At 43.1% G+C, this 14599-nt stretch overlaps 3 protein-coding genes and 1 long non-coding RNA gene across 4 annotated transcripts; 2 read left to right on the top strand and 2 right to left on the bottom strand.

Annotated features, from left to right (window-relative positions):
• The first annotated feature begins 91 nt into the window (after positions 1-91).
• LOC130187508 (spermatogenesis-associated protein 45-like) lies at positions 92-1128 on the top strand. The gene is made up of 2 exons (XM_056405185.1): positions 92-439; positions 968-1128. Exons 1-2 carry the CDS (start codon positions 193-195, stop codon positions 985-987), a joined length of 267 nt encoding a protein of 88 aa, XP_056261160.1. The 5' UTR covers positions 92-192; the 3' UTR covers positions 988-1128.
• tatdn3 (TatD DNase domain containing 3) lies at positions 1032-7851 on the bottom strand. The gene is made up of 11 exons (XM_056363471.1): positions 7671-7851; positions 7402-7434; positions 7167-7240; positions 6539-6623; positions 5798-5860; positions 4279-4388; positions 3267-3322; positions 3069-3181; positions 2318-2398; positions 1474-1670; positions 1032-1068 (listed from the first exon to the last, which is right to left on the bottom strand). Exons 1-11 carry the CDS (start codon positions 7725-7727, stop codon positions 1032-1034), a joined length of 906 nt encoding a protein of 301 aa, XP_056219446.1. The 5' UTR covers positions 7728-7851.
• A 10-nt stretch (positions 7852-7861) lies between these two features.
• On the top strand, positions 7862-11904 carry nsl1 (NSL1 component of MIS12 kinetochore complex). Its single transcript, XM_056405183.1, has 6 exons — positions 7862-8127; positions 8891-8963; positions 9058-9188; positions 9569-9623; positions 10456-10523; positions 10602-11904. The coding sequence occupies exons 1-6, from the start codon at positions 7939-7941 to the stop codon at positions 10857-10859; spliced, it is 774 nt and encodes a 257-aa protein (XP_056261158.1). The 5' UTR covers positions 7862-7938; the 3' UTR covers positions 10860-11904.
• Positions 11678-13782, bottom strand: LOC130187509 (uncharacterized). Its single transcript, XR_008830467.1, has 3 exons — positions 13632-13782; positions 13410-13447; positions 11678-11813 (listed from the first exon to the last, which is right to left on the bottom strand). It is a non-coding gene; the product is annotated as an uncharacterized LOC130187509 (long non-coding RNA).
• Between the last annotated feature and the right edge of the window lie 817 nt (positions 13783-14599).

Genomic DNA, 14599 nt, shown 5'->3' with positions numbered 1-14599 from the left:
AGACGCTCTGGTGGCTTCTTTCTAGATAGAGTGACACATCCTTTATAACATAGACGATCTTTGACACAGGCGCACTTCCTCAAGTTTCCCGTTGCCATGGAAACGCCAGCATCACAAACTGACTACACGTTGGATAATTTATAAACGGAAACAAAAAAAAACAAAAAACAGACTGCACCAAAAACCAGCGCGATGTCCGGACCGGAGGAGCGGGCTCTCCTGGAGCTGAACCTGCGGAGGGAGACGTGGTGTCGGGTGGAGGGACACCCCCGGCAGTCCTGGGAGAGGACCGAGAGGCGACACTACCGGAGACACCTGCGAACCAGCCCGGTCCTCCTCACCGCTCTGACCGCCGCCGCACCGCAGCAGCGCCGGGCGGCCTGCACCGAGCGGCCGCCTCCCGCCAAACTCCCGGAGAGACGGCACTTCGAGGAGAGCTGTACGAAATCTTTCATGTGAATTTACATCAACAATATTAACACAGTTAATAATTATACATATTCATGAGGGGCTGAACGAAGGGGGTAAAATAGAGCAGTATTTCATAATTATAATGATGCATTATTCATCAACATTTTTATATTTTAGTGCCTTTAAGTGATAAAACTTTCCTTCAGTTATTGTGCACTTGTGTAAGAACTGAACTGAGACAAACTTCTTATTGTGGACAAGAATGTTTATGGAAATGATGAATTTAGCTGTTTCCTGCAGCCACACTGTTGTTGTGTGGAAGCTAAGCGCCAGTTCCCAGGTGTCTTTGAACGCAGCAGCAAATATTTCTTTTAAAAACAGCCCATTCATTTAACTGAATCCCCTGCAATTACAACACAGGTGTGAAACTAAAGGAAGCATCTGTGCACATCTCCAGTGTGGTACAATCAGCTTGAAAATCTGCAGTGATGTCATTTACTATATTTAAATTATTTCTGATTATATGAATATAGCTCACACCTTTCTTCTCTTCCAGATGAATCTCACCTGGTGTAGACGGCTGCAGCCTGACAAACATGAACCTGAACACACCGCAACTTTCAGTAGTTTATTATTTCCACAAACAGAGTCGTGAAACTGTGCAACGAGAATAAGACATAATAAAATAAACCTGTTAATACGAGCTCATTCACATGAGTTGAAGGTGTTGAAGATTGGTTTGTGTTTCTGAAAAATCTATTTAATATGAGTCCAAACGTCAGTCAGTCACTTTGGTCCAGAATGAAGTATCTCAACATTGGATCTTAATGACTTCTAATGTCTTCACACTTCATCCATCTAGTCTGAACGTGTTGCTACTTATGCATTAAATACCTTCAAACCATCCTCAGAAATGTGTGTGTGTGTGTGTGTGTGTGTGTGTGTGTGTGTGTGTGTGTGTGTTAATGTGTCTGTGCGTGTGTGTGTTAATGTGTGTGTGTGTGTGTGTGATAGTGTGTGTGTGTGTGTGTGTGTGTGTGTTAATGTGTCTGTGTGTGTGTGTGTGTGTGTGATAGTGTGTGTGTGTGAATGTGTGTGTGTGTGTGTGTGTGTGTGTGTGTGTGTGTGTGTGTGTCGGCCCTGGGGAAGAGTCTGTGTGCGTTCTGTGCAGTGATGATTTGAACAGCTTGAGGTGACAGACCTTTGACGTCAGCGATGAACCGGCAGGACAGAGTGATGTTAGCGGGTTCATTCCTCACCTGAGAGACAGACAGAGACAGGAAGTGACGGTCAGAGACAGGAAGTGACGGTCAGAGACAGGAAGTGACGGCCAGAGACAGGAAGTGACGGTCAGAGACAGGAAGTGACGGCCAGAGACGGGAAGTGACAGTCAGAGACAGGAAGTGACGGTCAGAGACAGGAAGAAACGGTCAGAGACAGGAAGTGACGGCCAGAGACAGGAAGTGACGGACAGAGACGGGAAGTGACGGTCAGAGACGGGAAGTGACGGACAGAGACGGGAAGTGACGGTCAGAGACGGGAAGTGACGGTCAGAGACAGGAAGTGACGGTCAGAGACAGGAAGTGACGGCCAGAGACAGGAAGTGACGGACAGAGACGGGAAGTGACAGTCAGAGACGGGAAGTGACGGACAGAGACGGGAAGTGACAGTCAGAGACAGGAAGTGACGGACAGAGACAGGAAGTGAGGGACAGAGACAGGAAGTGACAGACAGAGACAGGAAGTGACGGTCAGAGACAGTAAGTGACGGACAGAGACAGGAAGTGAGGGACAGAGACAGGAAGTGACGGTCAGAGACAGGAAGTGACGGACAGAGACAGGAAGTGACGGACAGAGACAGGAAGAGGAGCTGCACTTTGTGTTTAGTTGAATAGTTTGAGACTCACGTGCTTGTCGAGCCCCAGTGCAGGAGAGTCTGTTTCCAGACAGATGTGCTCCAGTGGGATCTGCTTGATCAGCTTTTCTCTCTGAGGTCACATTACAATTAACTGTCACTGTGGTTTCCTCATTATAACTGACTGATGTTACCATGTGACTTCCTGCTCATCGTGGAGCTTTACGTCTTATTTTCTTTACTTCATTAATCTGGGAAACATCAGGAGGAGACGATGGTTTTTAATATAAATACAGTTTATTATTCAGTATGTTTCCTGCATCAGTATCCAGGATCTGGCCCCTGAATTAGGACACTAGCTTATAACTTATGATGTTACTATGGTTACCACCACCGTTACTCTGACTTTCCTGCTACCATACATTACTTTCAATTCCCAGTGTTTATTCTATGAGCAGGTGTGTGGGGGTTTTTTTTACCCATAGTGCACCACATGACAGTGGGAACATACTGTCCTTCATCTGTATATTTTATGTGACTGCACATCGACCAAAGTTCAGTTTACGTTTTATAGATTTAGCAAAAATGTGCACACAAAGCTGTTTCAGTCGCACGAGCGGATCATGTGGGACCAAACACCCTCATGATGAAAACCAGTCAACTCATTCATTCATTACACACACACACATTAACACGCAGAGTTTTCCCAGAGAGGTGAACATCACTATATAATAAGACTCTCTCAAAATGGCTTTACACTCTTGTTCATTTGTTTTCTTGCTGAAGTGTGAGGTCACACTTACCTGTTGGTTCCTGCAGACAGCAGGTGGGAAGGAGAACAGGTAACCGGCCTTCACGCCTTCCAGAGCGACCGAGGGCTTCCCCGCAAAGTTATGAAGCAGAGCGCGGCTGATACCTGAGGGAAAAGAGGAAGTCATAGCTGCCAGCTGTTCGTTCTGCAGCTGTGTGTGCTGTAGCTGAGACAGAGGAGAGACACCCACCTTGTTCTCTCATGGTCTCTATAGTGACCTTAGCAGCTGATCGTGAGTGGACGTTCCTGCGCAGAAAACAGTGAAACAGGAAGTAAGAACAAAACTGTTTTTCACTGATTCCAATGGCTGATTTTCACATGTAAATGTTTTCCTCTGTGATGTTCTGTTTGACAGGAGTCATGACCTACTCATGGACGCCAGCTGGACACTGAGTGTTTGTATTGAACTTCTGTGTGATCACGTGCCTCTATGCAAACCGGGTTCAGATGAAGTCAAGCCAAGCTCGTGGTTCAGCAGCAGGACAGTCATCACTTGCAGCTTTAGCTCAGCTCAGTGGTTCCTAACCTTTTCTAGCTCAGGGCCCACTTAAAAATTTAAAAAATGTTTGTGGGCCACGTCCGACGGCGTAACCACACAGAGGTCAAATACCAGAGGCCCAATGCTTTCTCAGAGCTCGTCTTATTTCAAAGATAATCTTGACTCTCTCCTTTTACTCCTTCCTGTTTCTAACCAGCGGTTCAGCCGGCTCATCACAGTGATAGGTCTAAACATGAGAGAAATTAAAATGGATGTAAGGAAATGTTTGGAGTTTTTCCATTTTATACGTTTTTAAATCATCATTTAAAAACATTTTTATTTTTTGTTTCATAAATACAACTTTTGACCAAAATTGTTCTGTTTTGCAAATGATGTGTCGGCCCGCAGGTTGGGGACCGGCGGCTTGGCTTGTACAGAAGCTACAGTACAGCTGCAGCTTCATGGGTTTATGTTGTGTATGAATGAATCCGTCTACATATTTCTGTCCTTTTGACAAACACTAATAAAACATCTGAACCTGGAGAAAGAAAATCTATAAAGTTTAACTTGTAGATGAAAAGGAGCCATTCTGCTGTGCTGATATTAACAAAATAAAAACAGACCTTTTGAACAGGTGTATGAAAAGAACTACGCTGAACAATCACTGCAGCGTGCACAGCTAGGCTCTATTCTATCTTCTTCTATCTTCTTCTATGGCACTCACACAGGAAGCTCCAGCTCCTTGGCGACGTGCAGCTGTTTGATGAAGACGGTCACCTGGTCGTCTCTGTCCTGCTGCGTGGGAGCACACCACGGCGTGAAGTCTAAACCGATCTGCAACCAAAAACAAGTGAACTCATGAAGTCCCAGCCGCCACAGGCCGGTTTGACAATGACAACATGTTCAAATGCTGGAAGACACTGAATTCTCTCAGAACATGGAGAGAAAACATGTGACTTGTGAAAGAAACAGAGGACTCAGCTAAGCCACTGGAAATGTGGCGGAAGATTAACAAGTTTTTAACATTTCCTGCGATGAAATAACAACAAAACATTTGAACAATTTCCTTTTAAATATCTATTTTTACAAAACTGAGACCAAGTTCTTTCAATGCACAGACAATAAAACAAACATTTAAATTCAAGTACTGGAGCTCTGTATGTCTGTGACTGACTGACTGACTGACTGACTGACTGATGGAGTTTCCCCATTGGCTGTTGCAATTAGGGGGTGTTTACAGGAAGTGTTACGACCACACATACGTTTTCATTTTAAAACAAGAGCAATCTCTCTCCAGACTAACACACCTGAAAATACATACATGACCATTCACCTGCGTCATCGTTTCCAAAGGTCTCAGTTTCTGTCCGTCCACACAACAACACAACCCCAGAGTTTTCAAAATAAAACAACCCGAGTTTTCAAAATAAAACGAGGCCAGCAGAGTTTCTGAAAGTCTGTGTGAGGAGGAAACATAACAAAACAGATGTGTTTTCAAACTAATATGTAGTAGTGTGAACGTAGCCTTAGCGCATTTGTAGCTAAATTTAGAGACTTTTTCTTAAGCAGGTAAACTGCATGTGGGAAAGTGGTTCTAGTCTCACACTGTGGATGAATGAAATGCGTTCAGTGTGTTCAGGGCCGGACCTCGCTGAGCCTCCAACCTAATCTACAAATATAACGGTTATGGAAACAGGAGTCTGGGACTGTTGACTTAGACACATTCCCCACACAGGAGGATCTACAGGGCTCCAGGCATTAAAGACTGGATGAAGTGTGTGTGTGTGTGTGTGTGTGTGTGTGTGTGTGTGTGTGTGTTAGTGTGTGTGTACGTATGAGTGCATGAGAAAGACTGTGATCATTAACTTTTCCTAACAAAGAGGATTAAAGAGGTTAGCTGAGAGTTTTAAGAAGTTTAATCCTTTTTGCTTTTCCAGAAGTCACATTAAAGTTAGGATTTATTAGCAGCCATGTGTGTGTGTGTTTGTGTGTGTGTGTGTGTGTGTGTGTGTGTGTGTGTGTGTGTGTGTGTGTGTGTGTGTGTGTGTGTGTGTGTGTCTGTACACATGGAATCTTTGTGAGGACCAATTAGAGTTTAGGACCTTGAGAGTGAGGACCTTCGGTCTGGGCCTCATCACTTTGAAGGACTGTTTGATGGTTCATGGTTACAGTACATGTATGATGTCAATGACGGTGTGTGTGTGTGTGTGTGTGTGTGTGTGTGTGTGTGTGTGTGTGTGTACCTCTCCAATAGCAACGAGACGCTCTCTGTGTTTGTAGAACAGTGGCAGGGCAGCATCCAGGTCCTGTGAGAAATACATTACAACCTGCATCATGTATTTAGTTCATTTAAAGACATTCAAGGTTTCCTGTGATTGAGGCAGTTTCCCTGAGAGGATCATTAAAGTTTTCTGATTCTGATGAATCTGATGAAATTTTGCTGATTTTTAAACTCCACTTTAAGCCTCTGAATTTATTACTACTATCTAAATATTTTCATATCGGGTGGGAACTTGTGTAACAGCAGCTTGTGTTATAAGTATTAGTCGTATTAACACCAGTTAATCTTGGCTCAGCTGACCTCCGACAGCCCTGTATCAAATCAGCGAAAACCATTCAATTTCAGTCTGCTGCCAAAGATGAAACATGAAACCCTGAAGCAGATCACAACGTCACCTGAGACCAAAGTTTATTTTGTGAAAATTATGAGGAAACTTTACCCTTATTTTTACATCAAAGTCCAGGGTCTCTGTTGTGATACGTGTATAAACAACTGTATGTGAATTTAGTTCCTTAAATAATGGCTTGAAAAATAATAAATACGCCTTCATCCCCTCCAGAGTCCTCAGGAACAGCCTCCCTCACACTGTTTTCCTCAGCTGGGACACCACTGAGCAGCCTGGATACTGTTTCTCTCCTCACTTTCTCAGAATCACTAAAGTAAAATAATCAAAGGACGGATGTGGTGTCGCATGTTTTACTACCTGAGGCTTCACGCTGCACTGCTCCGGCCCCCCACCGCCCTGCAGCGGATGGATCCCGAAACATGGAGCCACCAGATCTGGATAGCTGTGAGAGAAGAAACACCCAGAATAATAACCATGAGGCCTTCCAGCTGAGAGCAGCTGTATGAGACAATGTCAACACATTTACTATATACGTTGTGCATGAGTTACATAAGAGAAAAGGTTCTGTACTTAATGAACTCTCTAACCCCGTTAAATCACATTATCTTATAAGGTTTATAACTTGTCTTTTTTATGTATTTGCTGCATCAGAACTTCCTGCGTTCTAACTGAGAAGCTGATGACATCAGCAGACTATAAATATAAGATACTACATGATATGAGTTTATGAGACAGACACTATATATATGTCCTAAGACCAAGAGACTACTTTTAACGCATGGGTTAAACGGCAAAAATGAATGATGCAGCCTCACCGACGCCAACAAGGAATTTGATCAGGTAGAAAATGTAATGCTGAGATTAAGAAGATGTCGCTTAGAGGCTAACTCAGACCCTGCTGTGTTTTAAAGTGGACTCGATCATTGAAAGATTACTGATACATGATTACATAACACTGATTACATAACACTGAAGATACACACACCTTTGCTGCAGCTGCAGAACTCTGTTAAACTCCCCGACTTCTTCTGTAACTGCAATCAGAGTCTTTACCCCGGCCTACACACACACACACACAACACACACACACACACACACACACACACACACACATATATATATATATATAAGCAGCTATGAAATATATACATGTATTAACTATAACATATCTCTAAGTTGAAGTCCCTGTTACAGTGTATGTTCAGTAAGTTGTAACTGACCTCTCTGGTCCTCTGGATCACATCCTCCAGATCCTGCAAAGAAAGAAAAACTGCAGCAGTGAAATAAACAGAACTAAATGTGCATGAAAACTTGTAAATATCAACTGTAATATGACTGTATTATTTGTAGTGTGCACATATCTTTTAAAAGCTAAAATGAATATTTGTGATATTAACTGGGCGACATACTTTTACATATACGTTTTTCGTGTTGTTTATATTAGCTAGCTTAGTGCTAGTCATGTGTACAGGCTTATTTGAGAGCCTACCTCTTCAAACTCACGAGCTGATATGTGACAGTGACAGTCAACGAAACCATGTTCCATTTAAAATCAAAATAATAAAAGATAAGACAGAAATAATGTAGAAAAGCTGTAAAATTTGCTGATTTCGTCTGTCGATGCACAGCTAACATCCGGGTGGAACGGTTCTGCGATGCCAGCGGTGTTGTTCGGGGGGGGCGAATTTAGCAGGCGGACACGGAAGTTAGAAGCTCAATTCCGGTTTAAAAATATATAAACACAGTTGGCGGTAAAAATGGCAACCGTGGAGACTGAAAGCTCGTCTAGTGATGAGACAAACCAAGAATACAGAGTTCAGATAAGGTCGAAGAAACAAGTCGTCGGGCAGATGAATAAATACAAAGACATTCTGAAGTCGGCTCTCCGAGGACAGACGGAAATTACCGAGGACACGAAGCGAGTTTTACTGGAGGAGCTGCTGGCGGTGAGTCAACACCAACCGTTTACATCTTAATGTCTCTAACTGTCATTTTAAATATCTCAGGGACAACTGAACTGTTCCTGTCCAGTATCAACAAACCGCTAAACGTTGTTTTTATGCGCAGAACCGTCTGTGAAATTACACCAAATCCCGTTCGTAAAATCTCGTATTTAGTGTTTGTTTAGCTGCTAACATCCACACACTCCAGCAAAAACAACATTTAAGGCCTTTCAGGTATTTGTTGAGATGGAATAATACTTTCGGCTTAGAGATGATATGAGGACAGCAACATTTATTTATTTAAAATCATTTAAGCTAACAGACATTCAGGCTAAAATCTACCAGCAGTCTGCATCAGAATAAAGCAGCATATGATTTACATCCCTACTGTGAATATTGGGTTAAGCAAATGGGAATGAGTAGAGTCAAAATGTTAAGGCACTTAATCAAAACTTCATGGACAGAAAAAGAGTTTGCAACTATTTTAAGTCATTTTGGAGCAAGATGAACCAAAGACTCCTCAGAACCATCATCTGAAATCTGAGAATTTGCTGCTTTTCTTTGTGATAGTAAAGTGAATATGTAAAACAAATCACTTTGACATCACATTGGGCCTTAAAGGAATCCACAGATTCATCTATGATAAAATTAGAAAATGGTTCCTTCAGTAGCAGTTTATGAGGTAAATGTGCTGTATTTGTGATGCTGTGTTTGTGCAGTTTGACGGACGTGTGTTCAGTAGTGATCAGTCTCTGTATCTGTGCAGAACTTTGAGGCGGCAGTTCAGGAGAACGTGTTGGTGAATGGACATCCCTGGGAGGAGGCGCCTGATGTTGAAGGTGAGTCACTTTCTCCTCTCAAACTCCATACGACCTGTTTCCATCAGCCCGTTTAATAAACTACAGTTTCTGTCTCCGCTGTCACACTGAGCAGAGGATGAGGACGTCGATCTGGGAAGCCTCCTGGATGACACCATCGTTGAGACCACCAGGAGGCGCCGTACGTACCCGAGACAGATCCTTCCACATGTGGTCCATTCCCTCAAGGCTGAACGGAAACTCATGGTGGGTGTCAGAGTCAGTTGGTGGGGGGGGGGGCAGGATCACAGACTGCTGCACTAAACGCATACATAGGGATTAAAAAGCAGATTTCATAAATTGATGTCCAGTCTGAGAAATCAATGTCTGGATCACACGTATTATTACTGATGTAAAATATAGAATTTTGTGACTGAAGTCTATAATTACATGTTACCCTCAGTGGATTTCATCGCATTATTACAAGTTTCACTTTATCTATTTGTGCAAAAAAAGGGAAAAACACACATATAAATGTATAAAATAAATACAACTGAAAAAGAACATGCATCACTGTAAAGGAACCGTCCAGAGCTGATTTGTCCTTTTAACATCTGCTGCTCTGTGCTGTTCTGTCTGTTTTTCAGGGGCTGTATGAACATGCAGTCAAACCTCAAGAGGTGTTCAAAGACCCTGATCAAGGTAGTTACTGCATCTCTGATGAGTTACACACACACACACACACACACACACACGTTTTTAATTTGGGTGTTTTAGTTTTCTCTGGTCTTCTATAAAAGATGATTGAAGAAAAAAACATTTGAGAATTTGGAGACATCAACAGGAAAATGTTCTGCCAGTGACTGCGACTATCATCACTATGATTTATAAAATAACACAATTATTTCCTGAGTGAGAAAACCGTGTTATATCTTATATTTCCCTGCGGTTTGAGGCAGTGTTTGAAATGCTGTATACTCACTCCTGTGTGTACACACACATCTACAGTGCAGTTTACACCGGACAGTTTCTTGCTTTCATATAATCAGGAAGAACTACTTCTCTTTAACCCGAGCATTTGAAAGTTTCGCCCTCCCTGAACTGAAATGCCTAAATGCATCAGTGCTCTTTGTTCACCTTGTGAGTTTCAGTCGACTTGAACAGACTGTAAACAGGTAGCAGCAGGTTCTGGACACGATGCAGCGGTCCACAATTATCGAACTGCACGTGAACACATTATTCCTGTGGTTTCCCTCCGTCCAGCTGATGTTTGGGGAAAATCCCAAAGTAGATCTGCAGGTTTTTAAACGGAGTTCTGTCTGATTTACTGTAATGCATGAGACTGAAACATCATTGATTTTGTGATTCTAAATATTTTCCATATTGTGACACACATGAACATCAATATTACAAGTGTCCTGCACTGATGCATCTATGTCCTGATTGCTTTGGAGGCCAGTAAAGCTAACGAAGCTAATTATTAGCCATGTGGAAAATCTGATGATTTGAACGTGTTGTGTGTTTGTTTCACCAGAGAGCATCATGGGTGATTTGTCAGCAGCAGCTCCTGGGATGGTGAAACAGGCCATCCAGGTTATCAAGGTGACCTGTCAGTTTAATGAGCATTAAATGGATCTATGTGTAAAAACTTTATTGACACGTTTTTTTTTTTCTCTGCAGTCGATCAACACTCTGCAGAAACAAGCTGAAGGCCTCTGCGAGATCCTCAACATGAAGCCGAGTCACGCCACTCTGGAGATCCACAGGGAAGTGTTCGGCTACAACGGCCAATCGGACGCTCCGCTGCCCGCCGCGGGAGCTGCGGAAAGGAACAAGCAGCCAATCAAGAGAGCCGTGGAAGAGGCGGCGGCCACAGACTGCTACGTGCCCCTCGCCAAGAAACCAGACTGCCCCGCGGGAGAGGGTGAACCGGAGTGACGCTTCCTGCGGCCGTCACCGCAGAAGAAGATGATGGTGTGATGTCATGAACTAACAAGTTTGTTTTTACCCAGTTTTATTGCTCAGCTGTTTAAATAACTGGCAGCAGTGGAGAAACAGGATATGACTCATTGTAAATATGTCTGCTTCAGGTTCTATGTCTTATATTTCTACTTCTGGGAAACCATAAGAGGGCGCTGTTCTCCTCCTGATGAAACAAACATAAAACTGGTTGTTTGCTCCTCCATTTGCAAAAAGTGTCTGACTGATTGAACCTCTGAGCAGACGACTCTCTTATTGATTATCTTATTACACATGGAAGTAAATCACCGTTAATGTGACAGTAACAGAACTACAGTGAATCAGATGAAACCCCAAACGTGACTTGACTCCTGCTCATTCTGTTCATGTTTTCTCATTCCCCTTTTTAAACATTGGTTCACATTTGTCAGTTTATGGTCAATTTAAAGCTCCTCCAGTGTAAAGGTCTGTGTCCATGTGTAGTGTGATTATAGATCAGCTCTAGCTTCTATATTAATACTGTGAAAGTATCAAAGCCTCAGTCCACAGAGAAATGCACACAGCCTGTATTCAGAAACTGAGCCTTAAAACCAGCCGTCAGGACTTCTGGAACTTTGTGATGTCACAACAAAGCAGTCACCAAGCCCCGCCCACCTGGACCCACCATCCAAACCTTGCAGGATTTGAGTGTTTTTACAGCAGACGACACTGAAGTTTTATTTTGAAGGGTCAGTTAGTATCTCAACCCCCAAATTCAAGTTACACGTTGACTAGAATCAACTTACCCGGGATCTGGGTGATGATGATGCTTGAGCTTTTGTTTACATGAACATTTAGACTTGTCACAGTAGGAAGAGTTGGCTGCTGATCCCTGGGTTGGTGGTTCGATTCCTGGTTCCCCCAAAACCGGTTCCATCAGGAAGGACTTCAACACTTCAAATAAAACACAGGAGAAGAAGAAAACATGGAGCTTTAAGAACTTGTAAATATGTTTACTGGTAATAAAACCTTTTTTCCTCCTACACTCCTGTGCTGTGTCTGTGGTTTATTGTTTCATGTGTCACTGATGAGTTTATGTCAAAACCCTCCGTCAGTCCACAAATGTTCTGGCCCCGGGGTCACATGACTTATGTGAACCGTCCTCACTGCTTCTTCTAAACTTGCAACAACTTTGAAAAGTGAAAAGAAAGCTGAAGTGAAACTGTGCAGCCTGTTTTCCCGCCTGGTTGTTCTGACTTCGCCGGACTCCGTCACAGTAACTAACACCTTGTGTTTTGTGGCAGAGCCGGTGAGCAGGACGTCCTCCTGTTTCTCTCCTTTTAATGTGTGCGTCAGAAATCTGTGATGTCAGACTGTGATTCGTCCTGTCAGAAGAGCAGCAGGAATGACCTCCTGTGTGACACCTGTGAGGTAAGATCACTCCACCTTTACTGTCTTCGTCTGAGCTGTGAACTGCTGCTTGTTGCCACGGTGAGGTCAGCGGTCATGGACGCAAAGACGGGGGATTTTGAATGAGATTAAAAGGCAGAATCTTTACGGTCACTAAAACTCAGGTCTGTGGTTTGTGTGAGAAAGATGAGACGAACGAGGGGATTAGTTGAATTTAATTATATTCTCTGTTTATATTATTGTGTGTGTGTGTGTGTGTGTGTGTGTGTGTGTGTGTGTGTGTGTGTGTGTGTGTGTGTGTGTGTGTCAGGGGTCAGAGGACGAAGGCAGGAGGATGAAGAGGAGGGAGAAGAACAGAGTTGCAGCTCAGAAGAGCCGCAAGAGACAAACACAGAGAGCCGACCTGCTGCACGAGGTGTGTGTGTGTGTGTGTGTGTGTGTGTCTCAGTGTGTATAAGTGTGTGTGTGTGTGTGTCTCTCTGTGTGTGTGTGTGTGTGTGTCTCAGTGTGTATAAGTGTGTGTGTGTGTGTGCGCGTGCACGCTGTACCTCCATGACATCTTGTCTGTTCCTCACTGATCTAAGTTTGAGAGCTGCGACTTGTTTTTTAGGATGAAGGTTAGATTTGTGTTTCAGGTGAGAAGCTTCATTTATTCACTCACTGTCCTTCATTAAAGTCGCTGTGCTAAAAAAAATCTAAATCAAGGCAACAGAGATCGAGATATCCTGATCCCAAATCACTGGATCCCAAAGTTCCCAAACCTCATCAGTTCAACTCAGTAAGACACTTCCTGCTCGGTAAACAACCACATCACTCACTCAGAGACGCTCTATTAAAAACTCCTCGTCTTTTAATCGTCTGTTTATCGTCCTTTCACACTGAGTCCGGCCTCTCTACGTATCCTTATTCTTTAACTTTACATTATTTCTGACGTCATCACCGTTATTATTATTTTCTAGGGTTTGACAAGTTCCTCCAGAACCACAGAGGAAATAATACATTCATGCCACAGGTGGAGCTGATCTCCTTATGAACAGTAATGTCATTTCTATGTGTAAAATTCAGGAGTTCATCGGACGTTCATGACGAGTACATCTGCAGTAAATGTGACAAAAGCTTCCATCCAATCCCGCCACTCACTGATGATTTCTTCCTCCTCCTCTCTTCAGGCCTGTGAGCTGTTGGAGCAGAGGAACAGAAAACTGAGGAGAGAGGTGCTTCAAATAATCTCATTATTGGAATCATATCACGTCTTAAGACGCAGGAACAGAGAAACTCCTCCAGAGGAGAGGGAAGGTTCAGACCACAAATCCATTAACACTAAGTGAAATGAAACCAACTGAAGTGGAATAAAATAATCACCTTATCTTCCAGGTGGATTCTCTGTCCAAGGAGCATCACCTGCTGACCGAAGCCCTCAGAGCCCATGAGCCCCTCTGTCCCATCATGCACTGCCTCTTCGCCTCCTCCTCCTCCTCCTCCTCCTCCTCGTCCGGCCTGCAGCCCGACAACATGGCAGCTTGTTCTGTCTGAGGCGAGGAGTGTAACGCAGCATCAGACCTCCGGAGGGCGACGTTCACCGTGATCAGGGTCTGAGCAGCTGCCACCAGATGTGTGGCAGCTGCTGAACTCTGCTGGCAGCTTCTATAACCTCAGTGGAGAGAGAAGAGAGCGCCCCCTGCTGGTTAAACATGTTCATAATGTAGATACAGTAAAACTACGTTCTCCTCACCGATACAGACGGATCTGATTCAAGTGAAGAACTATATTGTCCAAACTGCTGAATGTCATTCATCCATTAACCCATTATTGTTGTTTCCTGCTGTTTGAGTAGATGCAACTTTCCAAAGCAATCAATAAATAAAAGTCAGTTTGTATCTGATCTGAAGAAAATCTAAACCTGCTCACTTCGACCCAATTAAAATAACTATATCTCTTTATTACTAGTATTATTAATAACAATTAATTATTAATATTCTAACAAACAAAGAAATAAAACAAATGCATAACTTCATACGTTTCATAAATCCACTGGAACATCTGGACATCATCAGTCTTCTGACCCGTTTGTACAATGATCAATAGAAACACTTAGATTATTGTTCATTAATGTTACACATCGGTTTCTGAAAGAAAAGCAGCCGTGTTCTGATACTGAGGTGATAATAATGTTAAAGTCAACTTCAACTCATGTCACAGGTTTGAACCCGGTGACACAATCATGAGTTAGTTTGATCCAGTGACGCAACAGTGATAAGAATAACATGAATAACTACAGACTCTGTTTATAACCAGAAATGATGCAATAGTTACGAAGTGTTTGATTTCTC

Source organism: Seriola aureovittata, chromosome 19, assembly GCF_021018895.1.
Source record: "Seriola aureovittata isolate HTS-2021-v1 ecotype China chromosome 19, ASM2101889v1, whole genome shotgun sequence".
Classification (NCBI taxonomy): domain Eukaryota; kingdom Metazoa; phylum Chordata; class Actinopteri; order Carangiformes; family Carangidae; genus Seriola; species Seriola aureovittata.
This window is presented reverse-complemented; position numbering and strand designations above follow the sequence as displayed.